At 46.8% G+C, this 21227-nt stretch overlaps 1 protein-coding gene across 1 annotated transcript; it reads left to right on the top strand.

The window, feature by feature from the left end:
* Window positions 1-776: 776 nt before the first annotated feature.
* frem3 (Fras1 related extracellular matrix 3) lies at window positions 777-21193 on the top strand. The gene is made up of 24 exons (XM_061273974.1): window positions 777-5915; window positions 6204-6293; window positions 11961-12107; window positions 12217-12447; window positions 12514-12639; window positions 12766-13017; window positions 14201-14350; window positions 14421-14630; window positions 14735-14932; window positions 15101-15265; window positions 15339-15521; window positions 15603-15733; window positions 16084-16242; window positions 16325-16628; window positions 16703-16834; window positions 16986-17317; window positions 17402-17594; window positions 17669-17773; window positions 18014-18141; window positions 18211-18345; window positions 19024-19150; window positions 19231-19418; window positions 19495-19641; window positions 19716-21193. Exons 1-24 carry the CDS (start codon window positions 920-922, stop codon window positions 20241-20243), a joined length of 9357 nt encoding a protein of 3118 aa, XP_061129958.1. The 5' UTR covers window positions 777-919; the 3' UTR covers window positions 20244-21193.
* The last annotated feature ends 34 nt before the right edge of the window (window positions 21194-21227 follow it).

Genomic DNA, 21227 nt, shown 5'->3' on the forward strand with positions numbered 1-21227 from the left:
CGTTTAGGCCGCCTTTTCCACAGCATTGCCCCCAATGGTTTGCCTGTGACACTGTTTTTATAGATTTACAAAATTTACAACGTTCATCTCAATTTGCGCTGTAAAATTCTAAGAGTCCTATCACAAACACTCCTAAAAGTCAGTTTGAACTACTCACGCTCATCCCAACACCAAAATATTATCCGTACAAGGTGGCTCAGTATTTTTATCTGAACATGACCTTGTGCACCATATTGAGTTCACACGTATGAACGCAATCAGGATGCAGAAGCTAACGCTAGGCTAATTTGTGTATTCTGTTGGCCATGTTTTTGCAACATTGGGACCAGTCATTTGGTTTTCTCCCACCTGTTCCAGCTGATGCCCAATTATGAATACTTTTTAAAGGCACGAGCGGCAGACGCTCTGGTGCCGGGACGTCCCAATGACATGACCCTACTATACCCCTCGACCAAGGGTTAACACCCAGGTGCACGACGGCAACTTTAAGGTATTGTTGGCAGCAGACAATCGGTTAGCACACATTCCACGTACTTGCTTCCTGCACTGACAACCCCCCTCCCCAAAGTCTTTTATTTTTTTAAAGACAGAAGGTGGCCTTCTCTTGGTTGGAGGAGCACTTTCACAACCTCCTCCAATGGTCTTTCTTAATTTAGCTGTGGGGGTAGCAGACTCTCCCACAGCCCCCCTCCCTTCCCCTGTGCTGACAGGGGGGAGGGTCCAATGAGGGTCCCTGTCTACAGTTTCATTATTACCTGCACAGCCCCAGCAGCACTCATCACACTTGTGCGTCTGTGTGAGGACGCGGCAGCAGCAGAGAGAGGACCAGAAGGTTTTATGGTTGTTGTTGTTTTTTTTGTAGTTGAAATTGTGAGGGGAATTTTTGTCTGTATTAAGTGAAATAACAAAAGCAGTGGACATGGCAGCTCGTCTGCAAAGTTCACACTGGAGGTGCCTCCTGTTTGTACTTGGCATGTGTCTTGCCTCGGCTCAGCCTTTTAACCAAGCGCACCTCTACCAGTACAAAGCCGGACCTAACGAAGACAACATCATCATCGCCAACAACGGGATCAGGGTTCCATTGGGGAAAGCTGTCTTTTTGGATCCCGTGAATGATTTGGTGACAGAGGTTCAGCCCGGAGATCGCTGCCACATAACAGTTTTGGACAATGACCCATTGGCTCAGAGACCGGGGACGCTGACCCCCAAGAAGTTCCCGTGTTCCTTCGCGCCCGACGAAGTGAAATACACCCATCTTGGGTCACGGAGCCCCAGTACGGACCGGGTGAAGCTACAGCTGCGCTATGACTCCCAGACCAACACGGTGGTGATCCCTTTTATGTTGGAGGTGGAGGTTATTTTCCAGCAGCTGGAGGTCCTTACCAGGAATATGCCGATTAACGTGGACAAGCTCAATGGCGAAAGCGGGCCCATCGACGAGAAGGCATTGGAGTTTTCCTACGAGGATGGTGTCACGCAGTGCAAGATCGCCACGCTGGTCGGCGCCGGAGGCCTCCCTAGGTATGGCACGCTTATTAATAACCCCAAGAATGGGCAGATGGTCGACTGCGATGAATTTGTGAAGCTGGGCATCCGTTACAAGCACACAGCTAAGACCAATTCACCAAACAGAGACTACATTCCCATGGTGGTCGAGTTGCAGGACAATGATGGTAACACGATAATGCAAGAGCATTTCCAAAAGATGGTTCGGATCAGGGAGGGAGCAGAAAACACAGGGCCAAAACCCAGCTTTGTTTCCATGATGATGATGGAGGTAGATCAGTTTGTGATGACCGCCATCACCGGTGACATGCTGGCCGCTGAAGATGTGGAGTCCGACCCGGACGATTTGATATTTAACGTCACGTCACCACTGGGCCCCGAGCATGGTTACATCATCAGCACAGATGACCAGAACATGCCCATCACCTCCTTCTACCAGCGGGATATTAAAGATCTCAAAATAGCTTACAAACCACCTTCGGATGACTCCGAAGTCGAGCGGATCTTCCAGCTCGAGTTTGAAATTGTTGATACGGACGGTGCTGTGTCTGACACCTTTGCGTTTATGATTGTTGTGAAGCCCATGAACACCATGGCTCCTGTGGTCACCAAAAACACGGGGCAGCTCTTGTTTGAGGGGCAATCAAGACCACTTTCCAGCTCACAGAATTTAGAGATCAGCGACGAAGATAACCTCGAGGATGTGAGGATTACCGTAATTGACGGCCTGAGGCACGGTGACCTGAGCGTGCTTGGGGGTCGCAGGAAATTTTTCACGCCGGCTGATTTGGATGCCGGAATTGTAGTGTATCAGCACGACGGGAGTGACACCTACAGCGACAACATCATTTTCCGAATGACGGATGGGAAGAATGAAGTTGAATTTTTGTTTCCCATCACGATCGTGCCAACTGATGACGAGCCGCCCATCATTAATGCAAACACCGGGCTGGTGCTGTTCAAGAATGAAGTCATGCAGATTTCTCCATTCATCCTGAGTGCCACGGATATCGACTCGGAAGACTCCACCATTAAGTTCATCCTGGAGCCTCCTTACTCTGATGTGGGGGAGTTCCTGCTGCGGCAAGTGGAGCCCCCCTCCGACCCCTCCCAGTGGAAGTTCAGTCCGACGGATGAGATGTTTGAGCAGGTGGTGACTGAATGGTTCCAGCAGGACATCATGGATGGGAAGCTATTCTACCGCCATGTTGGAAGTCACAGCACCATCACCGTCATCGACCAGTACGTGTTCCGGGTCCAGGATGATAATGACCCACCCAATCTGTCCGGTGAGCAGTTGTTCACTGTCAAAATCCACCCTGTCGATGACTTGGCCCCAGAGCTCTGTCCTGGTACCAACCTTCACATGATGGTCAAGGAGTATGAACTGACGTACTTCAAGAAGTTATTTTTATGCTACACCGACCTAGACTCTGATGATCGAGACTTAAAGTACACCATCACAAAACCTCCGACTGACATGGATGAGAACAACCCGGTGTTCTTGGGTGAGATTGTACTCACCGACAACCCAGAGGTTGTAATCACAGAGTTCACGCAGGCCCAAGTCAACCACCACAAGGTGGCGTACAAACCCCCAGACCAGGAGCTTGGCATCACTCCCAAAGTGGTTCAGTTTACATTCATGGTGGAGGACACGTCGGGAAACACAGCAGATGGACTGTTCACCATTTTTCTGCAGCCGGTTGACAACAAACCTCCGCTTATTACCAACACAGGGTTCAGTGTCATGGAAAGCGGCTCGTACGTCATAACCAGTCACGATTTACACGCGACAGACACTGACACAGAAGATGAGAACATCTTTTTCACGGTGAGCCAGGTTCCTAAATATGGTCGGCTGGAGTATTTAGGCATCGATATGTCAAACGGCGAAACGTTTATGCTCCAAGACATCGCGAACGGCCGCATGACTTACATCCACAGTGGCGAGGAATCCATCAATGACGTCATCAAATTGGATGTAAGCGACGGTTTCCATGAGGTGCCCATCAACATCAAGATCACCGTGGACCCAGTTGATGACGAGAGCCCCACTATCATGCTTCCCACCGGCGTGGTGGCCGCGTCCATCGACGTGCTGGAGAACGGCGCCACGGAAATCACCAGCAACGTGATTCAGGGCCGTGACGAAGACACGGACGACCTCATGTTGATGTTCATTGTTGAGGAGCCACCCAGGCTGGGTGAAATCCTCGTCAACGGTGCCCCCGCCGAGAGGTTCACACAAGCCGACATCATCAACGGAGCCGTGCTGTACGTGCACACCTCAGGGGAAATCGGGCCGGTGAAACTACACGACTCCTTCAACCTCACGCTGTCCGACTTGTCCGACCAGTGGGTGGTCGGTGGCAATAAGGTCCAAGGAGTGACGGTGCATGTCACCATCTTGCCTGTTGACAGCATCCCACCGATCATTAGGGTTGGGGGGCAGTTTGTCGTGCTGGAGGGTGAGAAGAACGTAATCACTCTGGACCAAATCCAAGCAGAGGACATCGACACAAACAGCGAAGACATCCTCTGCACCATCATCGTCCAGCCTTCATCCGGTTACGTGGAGAATATCTCCCCAGCTCCCGGCTCGGAGAAATCCCGGGCGGGGACGGCCATCACTGCTTTTAACATCAAAGAAGTTGCCATCGGGCATATCTACTATGTCCAAAGCATTCATAAAGGTGTGGAACCTGTGGAGGATCGCTTCACTTTCCGCTGCTCGGATGGCGTCAACTTCTCCGAACGACACTTCTTTCCGATCATCATCATTCCAGCCAATGACGAGAAGCCGGAAATCTTCATTCGTGAGTTCATAGTGATGGAAGGCATGAGTTTGGTCATTGACACGCCCATCCTGAATGCAGCCGACGCCGACATCCCTGATGACGACTTGTACTTTGAGATTGTCAAAACCCCCACACACGGCACCATAGTCCAACAGCTCAGCACCGGCACCATCCTGGTTGACAGGTTCGACTTGGAACAGATCAAGGAGGCCTCAAACATAGTCTACGAGCATGACGACTCCGAGACCAAAGAGGACAGCTTCGTCATACGGCTCTCGGATGGGAAACACTCGGTGGAGAAGAAAGTGCTCATCATGGTCATTCCGGTCGACGATGAGACACCCAGGATGGCGATTAATGACGGACTTGAGGTTGAGATCGGCGAGACTAAAGTCATCAACAACCGGGTTCTCAAGGCTACCGATCTGGACTCCGAAGACAGCACGCTGATGTATATCGTGCGTTACGGTCCGGGCCAAGGCTACCTTCAGCGCATCAGCAAGTTTGGCGACGTACTTGGTAACATCACCTTTGGCATGAACTTCACGCAGGATGATGTTGACAAGCAGCTCATCCAGTACGTGCACACTGGCCAGGAAGGAATCCGAGACCTCCTTAAATTTGACGTGACGGACGGCATCAACGCCCTTATTGATCGCTACTTCTACATTACCATCGGAAGCATCGACATGGTCTTCCCAGAAGTTATCAACAAAGGCGTGACCCTCAAGGAAGGTGGCAAAGTTACGCTGACCACCGATCTCCTCAGCACCAGCGATATCAACAGCCCCGACGAGTTTCTCAGTTTTAGCATTACGAGAGCTCCGAGCAGAGGTCACTTGGAGTGCACGGACTATCCCGGCGTTCCCATTTCCGCGTTCACCCAAATGCAGCTCGCCGGCAACAAGATCTACTACATCCATACATCTGACGACGAGATCAAGATGGACAGCTTTGAGTTTGAGGTGACAGATGGCTACAACCCGGTATTTAGAACTTTCCGGGTGTCCATTACTGATGTGGACAACAAGAAGCCTGTCTTGACCATTAGCAAGCTAATTGTGGAGGAAGGTGAAACCAAGCTCATCACGCCGTTTGAGCTGACAGTGGAGGATCGAGACACGCCAGACCACCTGCTGCGTTTCATTGTAACTCAGGTGCCGGTGCACGGCCAGTTGCTTCTGAACAACTCCCGACCCATCACATCATTCACCAAACAAGACCTGAACGAGAACCTAGTCAGCTACAAGCACGATGGCACAGAGACCAACGAGGATAGTTTTTCCTTCACAGTCACCGACGGCACCCACACGGACTTCTACGTGTACCCCAACACTATTTACGAGACTCGCAAGCCGCAGATGATGGCCATTCACATCAACACGGTGGACAACGGCGTGCCGCAGATCGTGGTTAACAAGGCGGCAGGCTCACTCAGGCTACTTCCTTCAGGCCACGTGGGCTTCCTGATCACCAGTAAGGCTCTGCGATCAGAGGACCGCGACAGTCAGCAAGATGTCCTCAAGTACATCGTGTCGGAGGCACCGCAGCACGGTTTCATCATGAACTCCGCCAAGGGCAATGACAGCATCGTGACCTTCACGCAAGGTATGAGCACAAGCCACCATCCGTTTATTCTTAGAGAGGAATTCTTCACAGACCACGGATCTTGCTTAGTGTTTCCAAAAAACTTGTAAGATAACCATCTTGAAATTAGATGTATTTTTTCAAATGAGCAGAGAAAGAAATTCACTCTGAGGCTCACATGTTGTCATAATATTAAATTATCTGCTTGGGGCTCTGTAACTTGAAACCCGGTGAATGTGGCCTACATATTCTTCTTCTGTGAAATTTTGCATTTCTCTTGACACGCTAACCTCCGTGTGCCGCCACCAGCCGACATCAACGAAATGAAGATCTGCTACGTCCTGTTGGATGGAACCAACGCCACCAGCGACATCTTCTACTTCACCATTGAGGACAATGGTAAGAATTTCAATCATTACCTCTAAATGTTTTTCTTTTCTGTGTCTGACCAAAGTGTTTGCATCACAAAGACTTAAGGCAGTTGGCCGTGACTGACACCCGATATAGAACCGCCGTCTTACTTTCAGGCCCACTGGAGGCGGGTTTAAAGGACGTCGGGTTGGAGCATGGGTCAAAGGGCCACGAGCTAAAAAAAGTGACAGCGACTGAGGGACAGTAGAGGGGCTTAAGAATTTTATCACGACGCATCCATCCACCTTGACGTTCCAACAAAGTTGGGGCACTCTAGAATTCATCAAATTCTATGGAAGTTTATCTGTGCCATCGGATTTTGAATTCGAATTTGTAGCACTGAATTTTTTTACATCCAATTTTTAACGCTGAATTTTTTTTTTGCATCTAAATCAGACTTTGAATTTTAAAAGCCATCGAATTTCTAGCACTGAATTTTTTTTTCCTAAGACATTTTTTTCAATGTCTCAAAAAATTCAGTGTCAAAAAATTCCATGTCTTAAAAAATTCAGTGTAAAAAAATTCGACATCTCCAAAAATTCAATGTAAAAAAATTCAATGTCTAAAAAAATTCAGTGTAAAAAAATTCGATGTCTCCAAAAATTCAGTGTAAAAATATTCAGCGCGGACATCCGGGGTAACCAAGGGAGAAGTAATCGATCCCTGTATCAAATCATCCAACGTTCAGCCAATCAAGTTACGCTCCATTGGTCATGTGACGTCGAAACAGGAACGTCGTGAAGTTCAAAGGTAACAGTAACAGTTAATACTGTAATACTGTAATGAACTTGAACTTCACGACGTTCCTGTTTCGACGTCACATGACCAATGGAGCGTAACTTGATTGGCTGAACGTTGGATGATTTGATACAGGGATCGATTACTTCTCCCTTGGTTACCCCGGATGTCCGCGCTGAATATTTTTACATTGAATTTTTGGAGACATCGAATTTTTTTACACTGAATTTTTTTAGACATTGAATTTTTTTACATTGAATTTTTTGAGATGTCGAATTTTTTGACACTGAATTTTTTAAGACATTGAATTTTTTGACACTGAATTTTTTGAGACATTGAAAAAAATGTCTTAGGAAAAACAAATTCAGTGCTAGAAATTCGATGGCTTTTAAAATTCAAAGTCTGATTTAGATGCAAAAAAAAATTCAGTGTTAAAAATTGGATGTAAAAAAATTCAGTGCTACAAATTCGAATTCAAAATCCGATGGCACAGATAAACTTCCATAAAATTCTTTCATTTTGAATTAAAAGTATAACTAAGCAGACTAATATATTTACGTGTTTGATTCAAATGAAATTAAGCACGATGACTTTACAAGTCACAGTATCCTCTCTAAGTATTGTAATTCAAGCTTTCAAAACGGCATTAATAATCAAACATAAATTATATAGATACTATATATATATATATAGCACAGACTGGGCATTAAAAAAGTGACAGGTGGCACTCGCTAGTTTAGCTACAGCTTGCCAATACAACACAATTCAGACCTGTGCTGGAGGGAAAGTTGAATTTTGCACGATTTGGGTCCAACTATTGATTCATTTTCTTTTGAATTAAGATTTAATGCTAATTGCTATACTGTCTACCATTAGCTCCATGGCTCATTTTCACTTACAGCAGCCATTGTGACAAAATAATGAAGACCTGGATAATTGGACACCTTGACACAAATAACCACAAACATCCGCCAGACGGAAAATAAAAAGGGTCGAAGGCATTTCGGACATGAACGGACACGCCGATGGTCAGCTCCGAGCTCCAAAGATGGGAAACGCAGATAAAGTCTCCAACATAGTTCAAAGAGTCAGAATTGCCATGGTAGAATGTAATTGGTGTCACATTAACTTTGATAAACACAATCCCTCGTCAATCATGTCGATACCTTCTGACTATTAAGTGAGGTATTTTTATTAGGGTGGAGATGTGCGTGGGCGTAATCCCCTCCGGCAAAGTGTACGGCAAAAGTCGTAAATAGTTGCAAATACAAAGTGTGGCATCGTCCATCCCATGTGAGGCGAGCAAAGTGCCAAAGGCTCAAAGTGCTCCTTACTTTCTGACATGTTGAGACATTTCCATGTCCTTTTCACTTGCAATTTTCAAGCTGCGGAGTGGATCATGTCTTTGGGTCCCTGACCTACATGCATAACTGGATATATGCTTGTTCGCCATAGCAACAAAGCAAGCCACAGATTTATGGCCCACAGAAAAATCATTGGGGCGCGATGATTTGTTAGAGTTTAATTCAGTTGATTTTTGGATTTTCTTTTAGATGTAGGCTAAGTTTGTGTTTGAATTTTTTATTTTACTATTAATTCAACAGTATGTGTCTTAGTCTCCAATAATATATTTTATATATTATTTTAATATTTTTTTTATTTTATGACTTTTTAAAAATATATGTACGGTATTCGATCCAGCTCTTGAGATATTGGATGTCATTTTCCTGTGCAGTTGTTGCTAGTGTTATGGTCTTGCTCGGGTTTGGTTCTGCAGAGGGTTCAGGGAGGTTCAGAAGGGTCCGGGGATGGGTGTCATGTGATCACCAAAAACCTGTATAGGAATGCACTTCCTGCGCGACTCTGGGGCCTCAGACAGAGCAAGGCCTGGAAGTTGAGTGAGGGGATCCCCTTTCAAAGACCCTCAGCACACCCCCACCCAATCGCCCCCACCCTACTCCCTATTAGCTCGCCCCCCTCCCCAAAAGTCACTCTCTCCTAAGATCACCTCGGGGCCGTTATTCTTCTTCTTGTACTTCATCATAATTACTTCACCTTTTCTTGCCTCTCGTTACGCTCAACTTTCATCCTTCCTCTCCGCGGGCCTGATTTACCGACGGTGAGGCGTCGTGATGAATGCCCTCCGGGTTATTCTTATCTGCTCTCATGTGGCGCGTGGCCCGGCCAACTTGTCACTGAGACGCCACACTTGAATCGCATAAGTCGCATTTCCTTGATAATCATCCTCTTTTATTTACTGTATATATGTAGGCGACTTATAATTAGTACAGTGAAACGCGAGACACTTGTAATTAAAGGACCGTAACATAACCTCGAACTAATACGACTATAGTGGCATTTAATGAGGATAGATGAAGACGCCTAAAAATCTGACTAATGCTTTAAGGAAAATATTGGTGGGCCAGCCAGGACATCTTTCATATTTTATTAGTGTTAAAGCAACAACATATCACAATTTAACCTTAAACAAATTACACTAGTATGGCTAATAGGAACAACATAGGAAGCTAACTAATTAGCACAATACCCTGGTGGGAATTCTGTCACCGGGATGATCAGATCCAACTCAGGGGTGTTGCGAAACGCCACAAAAGAAGTCACGGGAAAAAGAGGGGACCTCCTCCTGAGTCCCCCCCCCCGGCCCCTTAAACAAATCGTGGCCCACCCACACTGCTCAGGGGGCTTTGGGTCCAGCTGTCCCTGCAGTGTTTTGGTTCTGCTCTGTCATCACATGGTAGAATGGCTGTGGCCTCCGTCATTGCCGATGCAGGTCTACGCTTGAGAAAACTTTTTTCCGCCACTGTGTGAAGTTGGCGCAATCACCAACTTTATTATTACAAAACATTTTTATTACTGTCACATTACGACTACCGTTTTTTTCCGTGTATAGTGCGCCCCCATGTATAGTACGCACCCCTAACAATGGCATGCTGATGCTGGAAAAAAGCTTGTACCCATGTATAATACGCACCCAATTTTTATTATTTTTTTTTATTTTTTTTTTTTTATTTTTTTTTTTAAGTCCCAAAGATCGTCACACACGCAGGGAGGCAATGGGTCCCATTTTTAAAGTCTTTGGTATGGTCTTAACTAGGCTGGATGTCATTTTTTTTGTTGGCGTTGATTTCTCCGACTGCCCCTAAACGCACCACCGCGCTCCGTGCGCACACGGCGGCTCTGTATGGGAGAGACGTTGAAGAGGAATAAAAACACCCTTGGAAACCAAAACTTGCCCCTCGTCGTGACTCGGAGCCGCAACAAATGTTTCGGATTTGTGTAGGGTACATTGTGACAGACGGCAAACTAGCAGGTGATCGAGCGAGCGTCTGATACAAGAGCATTGCGGTCGTATGGAGCGTGTTTGAAATGAACAGCAGAGACGAAAGGAACAAGGCAAAGTGTTGTGAAATAAAATATTACCTGTAATACGCATTTTGTTATTTGCTGATTGAAACTGCTAATTAAACTGTGAATTGAAACTAATAGGTGGAGAACTGAACTCTCGCTCTTTATATAGCTGACGTGTCTTGCGCAACCGTTCTGCGCATCTGTAATGGCGGCCTCCGTATGACGTCCGGTCCGCGATGGAGATTAAAAAACAAACAATATTTGACAATAACACACCATCGAGGATTGCACCATCGCATCAAACGATGTGTCGTCAATTATGAATTTTACTAAGTGTGTTGGGCAGGATGGCTGAATGCGATGCGCGATTGACAACAAACAAGAAGAAAGGTGAGTTTTATTTCGGGGGAGATTTGTCATGTCTCGTCCCCAGTTTTGCTATGTGTCTAGGTTGCCATAGTTTCTGTTCGTGTCACCCCGCTCTTCCTGTGTCACCTCAATCGATGTAACGTGTTTTGTATTTAAGTCCTGTCTGCCCCTCGCTCACCGTTGGATCATTGCATGTGTTACTGTCATTCTGTTCCTGTCTTTGGTAATGTCTTTCTAACGTCTTTTTGTTCCACGACTTTGTCGGTCAGTCCTGTTGTTGGTTTTGTACCATGACTTTATTTAAAAAAAAAAAAAAAAAAAAAAAAAAAAAAAAATTTAAAAAAAAAAAATTTTTTTTTTTTTTCTTTGTACCCATGTATAATACGCACCCCAGATTTTAGGACAATAAATTAGTAAAATATTGCGCACTATACACGGAAAAAAACGGTATTTTCTCCTCATATTCTTTCGACGTTACTCCATACAGTAAATCTATGGCTTATTTTGTTCCAACTTCATTGACAAAAGTTTTCCTAAAGTTGAGTGTGTCAGGTAGACTGACCAAAAATGCGACTCAGTGTTGGCCCTGAGTCTTTGGCTGGTTCAACAGGTCCGTTAGTGTGAGCAGTGACGCGCAACTAAAGTGAGACGACCCCCCACCCACCTAACCTCGAGGAACTAAAGACACCTCTGACCGTGACCCATTTCACATCAAAAGTCGAGAGTCACCCGGCTAGTTATCTCACCGAGTTTTTTTTATGCAGCAGGGCGAATAATCTTCAACATCACCCAGCCCCTCGGTCACTGGTTGTACGGGATTACCTCCCCGAGTCGTGGCATAGTTTTAGGTGTTTCCCTTGAAAAGCTAAACCCTGTAGCTAAGACTACAAGTCAGAAAAAATATATAATATTGACAAAGTTTGGTGAGATTATTGTGAGAAGAATTTCTGTATGTTATACTGCCCCTGGTGGCCAAGGCATGCACACCAGAAAGAGCGCCACAATGCACATCATGACGCCCAAACTTTTTATAACACGGACGGAAGATCTGTTCTTTGACCATACAAGGAAATGAATTAGTGATCATTCTACCATCACAAAACCCCCTTTTAAAACTTGTCGCTAAAGTAGCCTAGCATTTTGGCTAAGAGAGGCTTTCTTGTGTTTTTGTATCTATAGGCGGGAACAAACTGAAGCCTCAGCCATTTCGCCTCAACTGGGCCTGGATCTCCCTGGAGAGGGAGTACTATCTGGTGGACGAGGACGCCAAGTTCCTGGAGGTGACGCTCAAACGCCGAGGATACTTGGGGGAGACGTCGTTTGTCAGTGAGTTTCACCAATCAAGAGTCAAGTTGAAATTGTTGGAGAATCCTGTTGTAATATAAATTCTGTAAACTAAAAAACTATTAATGACTCCCAAATCCTTGCCCCGCAGGTATTGCCACCAAGGATGGCACGGCCGAGAAGGACAAAGACTTCCGGGGCAAATCCCAGAAGCAGGTCCAGTTCAACCCTGGCCAGACCACAGCATCCTGGAAGGTGAAGATCTTCACTGACCAGGAGTTCGAAACGTCAGAAACCTTCCAGATCCAGCTCTCCGACCCGGTCATGGCTGTGCTGGAGTTCCCAGACGTTGCCACCGTGGAGATCGTGGACCCGGGAGATGGTAATATAGCAGAGATACATTAAACCCATTCACGGAATTGCTAATTGTTTGCTCTTGCAAAAACAGAGTCGACCGTGTTCATCCCTCAAGCCGAGTACAAAATCGAGGAGGACATCGGAGAGCTGGTGGTGCCGGTCCGACGGTCCGGAGACGCCAGCCAGGAACTCATGGTCGTCTGCTCCACTCACCAAGGTAATTCTCGTAAGATTTGACTTTAATTCTACAACTTTTTTTGGAGACTCCATAACTTTATTTTCCAATCTGTAGGTGTGTCATATATCAAATAACAAATATTTGATCATTCATCTTCCCGTCCAGGTTCAGCTACGGGCACCATCCCCACCTCCGTGCTGTCCTACTCGGACTACCTCACGCGTGCAGAGGACCACACGAGCGTGCTGCGTTTCGACAAGGACGAGCGCGAGAAGCCCTGTCGCATCATCATCATCGACGACTCGCTGTACGAGGACGAGGAGAGCTTCAACGTCAGCCTCAGCATGCCCATGGGGGGCCGGGTGGGTGCCTCCTTCCCCACCGCCAAGGTCACCATCTTGGCAGATAGCGACGACGGTAAGCGTTGGCATCGGAAAGTTTTAAATAAAAATTGAAATTCTCTGTCACCCCAACAACAAACAGCAGTGTCTAGCTCCGCCCCCAAGAGGAAAAAATGCTAGTCAAGCTTATTCTCAAGGTTAACCACTCAAATTTCAATATTCAGTTATGGTTTTCTTTGAAACTGTATAATGGGATAAAGATTAAATATGATCCACGTTATTTCGATACAGCCATATGACAAATGACTTCACACTATGCCGCTCTAGCGTGACAATAACTCAGTACGGCGGCCACCTGTGATTCTGCAAAGCTCCCATTTTGCTATTTCGGGATCCAGACGCAATCAATGAACCCAAAAGATGTTCAGGCGGCGGCCGCAAACCCCGGATTATTTCCATTCCCTAATGGCGCTATTTCCCATCTAGTGCTTTCTCGCATTCGCGTTCAGTGTGCAGGAACAAGATAAGAATAGACACGTGCTCATGTCAGCTTAGTAACTCAGACGCGAGCGCCGCCTCCTGCTCGTGTGAACTCATCGGCACTGAGAGGAGCTGAGGGGAACGCACGGGGCATCGTTTTTGCCCCGACAATGGAACTTTCTGTATAAATTCCCAAGAGAGAAGAGAATTATTAAGAGAATAATTTCATTTTAAAACAACAACAAACTTCTCTTTGAACTCTCGAAACTGTTCAATTTCACTCCCCGACGGTCGCGGTGAAAGGTTATCGGCGGATCTCTCGAGAACATTGTTAGTGTGAAGAACATTTTCTTTATACGCAAGTGATGAGAGATAAATGGATGTTCCTGGAGTTGGAATTCCATGGCTCCCTCCCCCGCTCCATGTCGCTAATTACCTACTCCGTCATCGAAAAGCAAGATGAATGGCGTTCGGCCATGTGTGAAGTACACTCGCTACAGGTGTATCGGGAAAATCTTTACAGGAGTATGTGAATTCTGACTTCCTGTGTGGAATGAAAACCACTTCCCTTTACCAACGACTATTGTTGTTTTTACCAACCAGGTGACAGCTGCAACGATGCTCTACTAACTAACAAATTCAAATTTCACAAGTGGGGGATTTGCAAAACTGTCTTTTCGACCCTTAAAGACTACCTTACTTTTCAAAAAAAAATAAAAACGAATGAAAAATTTAAACCCATGATCATATTGGTACCCTACTATTTCCTGTTCCTGCAGAACCGTCTCTGTACTTTGGCGAGCCCGAGTACATGGTGGATGAGAGTTCCGGTTACGTGGAAGTGAAGGTGTGGAGGACGGGAACCGATCTCTCCAAGACGGCAACCGTGACCGTTCGCTCCAGGAAGAGCGAACCCGTCTCGGCGGAAGGTTAACGATTACCGCCACACTTGGGGATCTCGCGTTATCATGACAACACTCATATGTATAATTCACGCAGCCGGATTGGACTATGTGGGCATCAGTCGCAACCTGGACTTTGCCCCCGGAGTGACCATGCAGACGTTCAGGGTGACCATCCTGGACGACCTGGGTCAGCCTGAGCTGGAAGGACCGGAGACCTTCGATCTGGTGTTAAGAATGCCCATGAATGCCGTGCTGGGGGAACCCAGCGCGACCACCATCACCATCAACGATACCATCACGGACGGCAAGCCTTTCACATGTTTAATCTTGGCAACTTCTGACTCGAGTCTCCGACCTCTGGCGGTATCCCGGTATGACCTTACGGTGACAACCTTACTGTCGTTACAGTACCAAAGGTTCAGTTCAAGGAGGGTAGCTACAAGGTGGACGAGGCCGACGGGGAGGTCAAGGCGATAGTGTACCGCAGTGGAGACGTCGGTATCTGGTCCACGGTACGCTGCTACACTCGGCAGGGTACCGCCCAGGTGATGATGGACTACAGCGAGAGACCCAACACCAATGACTCCATTATCACCTTCCTACCAGGTGAGGAAATATCCTACAATATTTTCACGAGCTCACGTCTTGAGTTCCAAGCAACTACTTTGACCACCCGTTCAGTCAGAATACGAGTCGAGCCTGAACTTGTCTCTATTGCTTCAAAGTACATTGGCAACATATACGACAATGATTCCAATTCCTACCTCCTCTTAGGTGAGACGGAGAAGCCTTGCGTGGTCAAACTGGAAGACGACTCGGTTCATGAGGAGGACGAGGAGTTTCGCCTGGTCCTCGGAACGCCCAAGAGCAAGTCGCCGTATGGAGCCTCGATCGGCGAGCAGAAGGAAGCCCTGATTAAAGTCACGGACAACAAAGACAGTAGGTCACCAAAAACGTTAGGAACAAATCGTTTAACAGGTGAGCTCACTGGTTTTAATCTCTACGTCTTTAGAGCCCATCATTCGATTCTCTGAGATTAAGTACAGCGTGCGAGAGCCGCAGGTGAAAGGCGGCATGACCCTTGTCAAGATCCCCATCTTGCGAACCGGCGACACTTCCAAATTGTCCGTGGTGAGGGTGCACACCAAGGACGGGTCGGCAACCTCCGGGGAAGACTACAACCCTCTGTCGGAAGGTGAACGCACCCAACTGGCCGGTGTCATCAAACTTTTAACACGAGTCAATGGGTGAAGAAAGCTGACATTATTTTCCATAGACGTGGAGTTCAAGGAGGGCGACACGGAGCATTTCGTGGAGATCGAGATTCTTTACGACGGCCAGCGAGAGATGAGGGAAGCCTTCACGGTGCACATGAAGCCCGATGACAACATGGTGGCAGAGATACAGGTGATGGCGCATAGCTACAAACGCACGAAAATAACCCGGCAACAGCTGGCATTGCTGTCAGCGCGCCTGAACCGCTATACCTTATAAAAAGGCTTTGGAATGAGACAGGAGGTGGGGCAGGGGGGTTAACATTAGATGGAGCTAAAAACAGAATGTAAGCCACCGCAGAGAAATAGCCCAACTAAATTGTGACCCACGTTCCATTCTGGCCTGCATAGTCTTTATAAAAAAAGAAAACATCTGGGGCCACAATTATATAATACACAGTAAATAGACAGTCCAAACATCCAATACAAAAATAATTCAGGGTTACGAGTATTTATTTGGACAACTTTGCCTGCTCTGGCTAGATGAACAAAGCCATCGTGTACATCGAGGAGATGGACAGCGTGGCGGACGTCACTTTCCCGGCGGTGCCGCGTGTGGTTTCTCTGTTTATGTACGACGATACGTCCAAAACCAAAGACAACCCTAACCCCATCAATGGCTACCCAGTAGTGTGTGTGACGGTAAGTACGACGCCTGTTTTGTTTCGGTACCAGGATGCTATGCTGCTAGATTGTTAGCAAGACTTGTTTTCCTGTTTTCAAGGCCTGCAACCCCAAGTATGACGACTTTGACAAAACCGGATCCATTTGCTCAGCGGAGCGCATCAACGATACCCTGACCCAGTACCGCTGGCTGGTCAGCGCCCCGACCGGGTCCGACGGCGTGACCAGTCCCATGAGGGAGGTGGACACCAACACCTTCTTTACCAACACCAAATCCATCACCTTGGATTCCATCTACTTCCAAGCCGGCTCCAGAATCCAGTGCGCCGCCAGGGCCTTCAATGCCAACGGGGACGCTGGTTTAGAACTTTCCAGTCCCATCGTTGTGATCAGCACAGACGAAGGTAAGTACTGTAGATGTGAAGAACGTAAGCCTGCTTGGAGGACGTCTAGTTTCTCAACCCTAAGGTCTTTACAGGGATGTGTCAACCTCGGATCCAGGGTACCGTTGGAGCTGAACCTTTCTCTGCCAAGATCCGCTACACGGGCCCGGATGACCCGGACTTCCCCAACCTCATCAAGCTGACTATCAGCATGCCCCATATGGATGGTGAGGGAAAACATGGAGGAATAAATATACTCGTCTTCCCCAACAAATGTTTTTTGTTTTGCCAAGTTATCGAAATTGGTATCTTTGTAACGAGAGACAAGTACGTTTCGTCTGTAAATTATTTTCAACCAAGCATTTGTATTTCCAACAGGCATGTTGCCGGTCATCTCTACGAGACCGATGTCCAATTTCGAGCTCACGCTAAGCCCCGACGGCACCCGCGTGGGCAACCACCGCTGCTCCAACTTGCTGGATTTCAACGAAATCCCGACAGGCCACGGCTTCATCACTGACGCAACCAAAAATCCCGAGATCATCGGCGAGACGTCGCCGTACCAGTACAGCAACGCCATGCGCTCATCCAATTCTCTACGCTTCTACCGGAACCTCAACTTGGAGGCCTGTCTCTGGGAATTTACCAGTTACTACGACATGTCAGAGTTGTTGAATGATTGTGGTGGCTCCATAGGCACTGACGGACAGGTATGAAAAAAAAACTATTGGCAGAATGTTGTTCAAACCGTTTAGTGGTTGCAGTTTATTTTGAGCAAAATTCTGTTTTCCCAGGTCCTCAACTTGGTCCAGTCCTACGTCACCCTACGCGTGCCCCTCTTTGTGTCCTACGTCTTCCACTCCCCCGTGGCCGTGGGTGGCTGGCAGCACTTTGACCTCCAGTCGGAGCTCAAGCTGACCTTCGTGTATGACACGGCCATTCTCTGGCAGGAGGGCATCGGGAGTCCGCCTGAGTCGGAGCTTCAGGGTATGCTCTGACGCTACTCTCCTTAGATATTTCCACTACAGTGTTTGCTTAAACTGTATTTAAAACATCTGCAGGAGCCATGTACCCGACAAGCATGCGCATAAACGAAGAGGGCCGCCTGGTGGTCAACTTCAAGACAGAGGCTCGCTTCAGGGGACAATTTGTTATGACTCACCCAGGTAAAACATCAAGTGGTCCACCTATAAATGCAGTCTCCTATTGGATTACCCTACATCCTCCCTTGGGTTATTTCTGGAGTTCCACATTTGTGTAGAGTAGAGGGGGGGTTTCCGGCGTCAAAGTACCAGGTGTCATCCGAGCAAATGTCAGCCAGCGTTTTCAGTCCAAAAGGCCAAGACAATATAAAAGGTCAGGTTATAAATATGAGCGCTTTAATGCTATACATGACCCATTTTTAGGGACCGGCGTGTCTTCCATGGTGATATGCGCCGACCACCCTGGCTTGACGTTCACCTTGGTTCTGGTCAGGACCGAGCCCACCCACAACCAGCCCATGCAACAATGGAGTTTTGTCTCCGACTTTGCCGTAAGTTGAATAAACACTAGAATTCTTAAACACAAATGTTAAACACCAATCATTTTGTAAATCCTTCAGGTACGGGATTACTCTGGGACGTATACAGTGAAGATGGTCCCCTGTATTGCATCCCCCAACGGAGAATTCAGCAACCCTCCCGTGTGCCATCCGAGGGAGCCACTGACTTTTGATATGGACATTCGCTTCCAGCAGGTACATTTCCGAATTTTGCTAACCTAGTACAAATATATATATATATATATATATATATATATATATATATATATATATATATATATATAGCTTGGAAGCTAGTAAGGTACACTTGCTAAAAGTATCGTTCTAACAACGGGATGAGCAATTAACAGAAGATGGCGAAGACATGCTAATTGCTAAGATTGCTATGTCATCGTGAAACACCGGAATTAAATGAGTACACTTGTTACAAAAGTCTGATTGGAACTGCATTAAAGTTGAAAATCGTCTAATTAAAGTAGTTGACAGTTTGATAAGTGTCTGGAGAGAAAATTATACGCATAATAATGAAGCAATTAACACACGTACCTTTAGGCAGGACCGGAAACCGGAAATGAGTTACGCCTCGTTACGTTGCAAAGTGCGCCCACCGGGAGGAAGAGTTTCTAAAAAGTAGTACCGTGTAAATTAGATAATTATAATCTCACTAGTGTTATTTATTCTCACAATACAGTCGTGAATTTTGATTTCGACCATCGAAAGTCCACAATGAATGTTCTTAAAATGACATTACAGTAGATCCCAATATGTGTTTAATTTAGCTTTGCTAAATCCTCAAATTACGTCATTGAAGTCAAGTTATTGCGAGCCTTGCTTCCCTTTATGCGAATTGTAAAATGTGATTGTCCTCTTGAGGTGAGCGACCCAGTAGCGGCCGAGTTCAGCCTCAACACGCAGATGTTCCTCCTGTCCAAGAAGAACTTGTGGTTGTCTGACGGTTCGATGGGCTTCGGGGAGGGCACCGATGTTGCCTTTTCAGAAGGTACAACACTCCCATCTAGTGGATTGTATCCAGCATTGCAACTGATGAGGCCTTACAATGAACATTTCTGGTCTTTGTAGGCTCGTCCATCTACGGCCGCGTGATGGTGGACCCGGTGCAGAACCTGGGTGACTCTTTCTCTTGCAGCATTGAGAAAGTGTTCTTGTGCACCGGAGCTGATGGCTACGTTCCCAAATATAACCCCACCAATAAGGAATACGGCTGCCTGGCCGATTCCCCTTCTCTGCTCTACAGATTCAAGATCCTGGTAAAGACCTGGATTCCTTAAATGTTCTCTTTCTTGATCAGGGTCCAACTGAAACGTTTCTTTTTCATCATGTCAGGACAAGGCCCAGCCTGAGACTCAGGCGACAGCATTTGGTGACGTTGCTTTCGAGGCCACGTTGGCTCAAGACACGGCTGGAGCTCTGCCTTTAGTCAAACAACCAGGATCTGATGGCTTCACCCTCTCCTCAAGTCCATTGTTCCAGGTTCGGATGGTTGTGATGTAGAAAATCGACGTCGAAGCGGATGTTCAATTCAAGCGTGTTTGTGTGACATGCAGGTAGCTGCAGGCCGGGAGTGGTACATTCACACCATCTACACCGTGCGCTCCAGGGAGAACGCCAACCGTGGCAAACGTAGCGTGGACTCCCTCCACCACAGCATGTCTTCCGCCCTGGGTGCCGCCCTCCGACGTCAGCGCCGCGCCAGCCCCGCGGTCACCCAGGACATCGGCGCCGACAACAACCGTGGCACTAACCTCCAACACATCGCCCTGGATCGAGCTGACCGCGTGGTGGTCAGCCAGCGTCAACCCTGGTCCCCGAGCTTGGAGCGGGAGTATGCTTTCGAGCGCCCCTCGGTGAGGAGCTCCAGCGGGGAGGCTCCGGACAGTTCCACCCTGCCCATGATCGTGGGCCTGGTGGGTCTGATCCTCGTGGCGTGCTTGATCGCCACCGTCGTGGTGTTCCTTTTATGGCGCAAAAAGAAAGAAAAAAGCCAGTTCCCGCCCTACGCCAGCTCGTCATCCGCCGCCTACATCCGAGGGCCCACCAGGATGTGGGGCGGCTCGGATAGTTCCGAGGTCTAGATTTACCCCCCCCCATTGACTCTTGTAGTCTCCTCCACCAATGTGCCTTCATTTCCCAACTTCATTTCAGTAACAGAAACACTTGATGGGGGGACCCCCATGAAGATCCACTTTTCTGAGGCCCGGGTTTAGACCTCAAGGTTGGGTCGTGTTGACGCTGGTTTTATTAAAAGTTAAGTAAGCTAGCATCCCAAAACATTATTTGAATCTCATTTTAAAGCACACACGTGTTTAAAACTTTGCCTAGCAACCCAAGTTAAAAATACTGGAGATCCTCACCGACATACAAAGATCTTCAAATCAGTGAAGATGTATCACTTCTGTTTACTTTTTTATCATCCAAGGCTTTGTTATCATCTAGCAGCTTCATAGGGTAAGCACAAAAATACGCAGACAGATCCAAATAGGCAAATTAGTGAAAAGGATGGTCACTGTACATAATGTTGAGCATTTTTGGGTTAACATTTGCTGAAGTTGTGTGTAGACCTGCGTGAAGGCCCAATTACGGGGCATAAGGTTCCCCACCCTTGGATATACTGTCGTGGAATCGTGGGTGACCGCAGTTGACCCTTTTTATCCGATTAACTTAAAAAAAAATGAAAAAAAAGGCCCCTCCCCTTTTATCTAGTTTGCAATTGCATGACAGGCAAAAAGAAAAAAAACGCTAAGTGTACGTAAGCAGCTCAGGCAGCCATTATTTTAATGACATGACAAATTTCCTACATAACTGTTTTTTTTATGTTTATTATTATGGCATTTGTGTTTCATTGACTTGGAATGAATGTTATTGGAAAAGGAATGTTAATGTGATTGATGATTGTTTTGTCACCACACACACTCAGTCAACGTTTGTAGATATCAGTTTCTTTTTGCAAAATGGAGAAATTCATATTTTTGAATAAAATTGTTGGAATTGTGGTTGAAGCCAGAAGCTAAACCATCTCAATGTGCCATATTGAAATGACCTTGTTTCTTCTTATTATA

Source organism: Syngnathus typhle, linkage group LG3 (assembly GCF_033458585.1).
Source record: "Syngnathus typhle isolate RoL2023-S1 ecotype Sweden linkage group LG3, RoL_Styp_1.0, whole genome shotgun sequence".
NCBI classification, from domain to species: Eukaryota; Metazoa; Chordata; class Actinopteri; order Syngnathiformes; family Syngnathidae; genus Syngnathus; species Syngnathus typhle.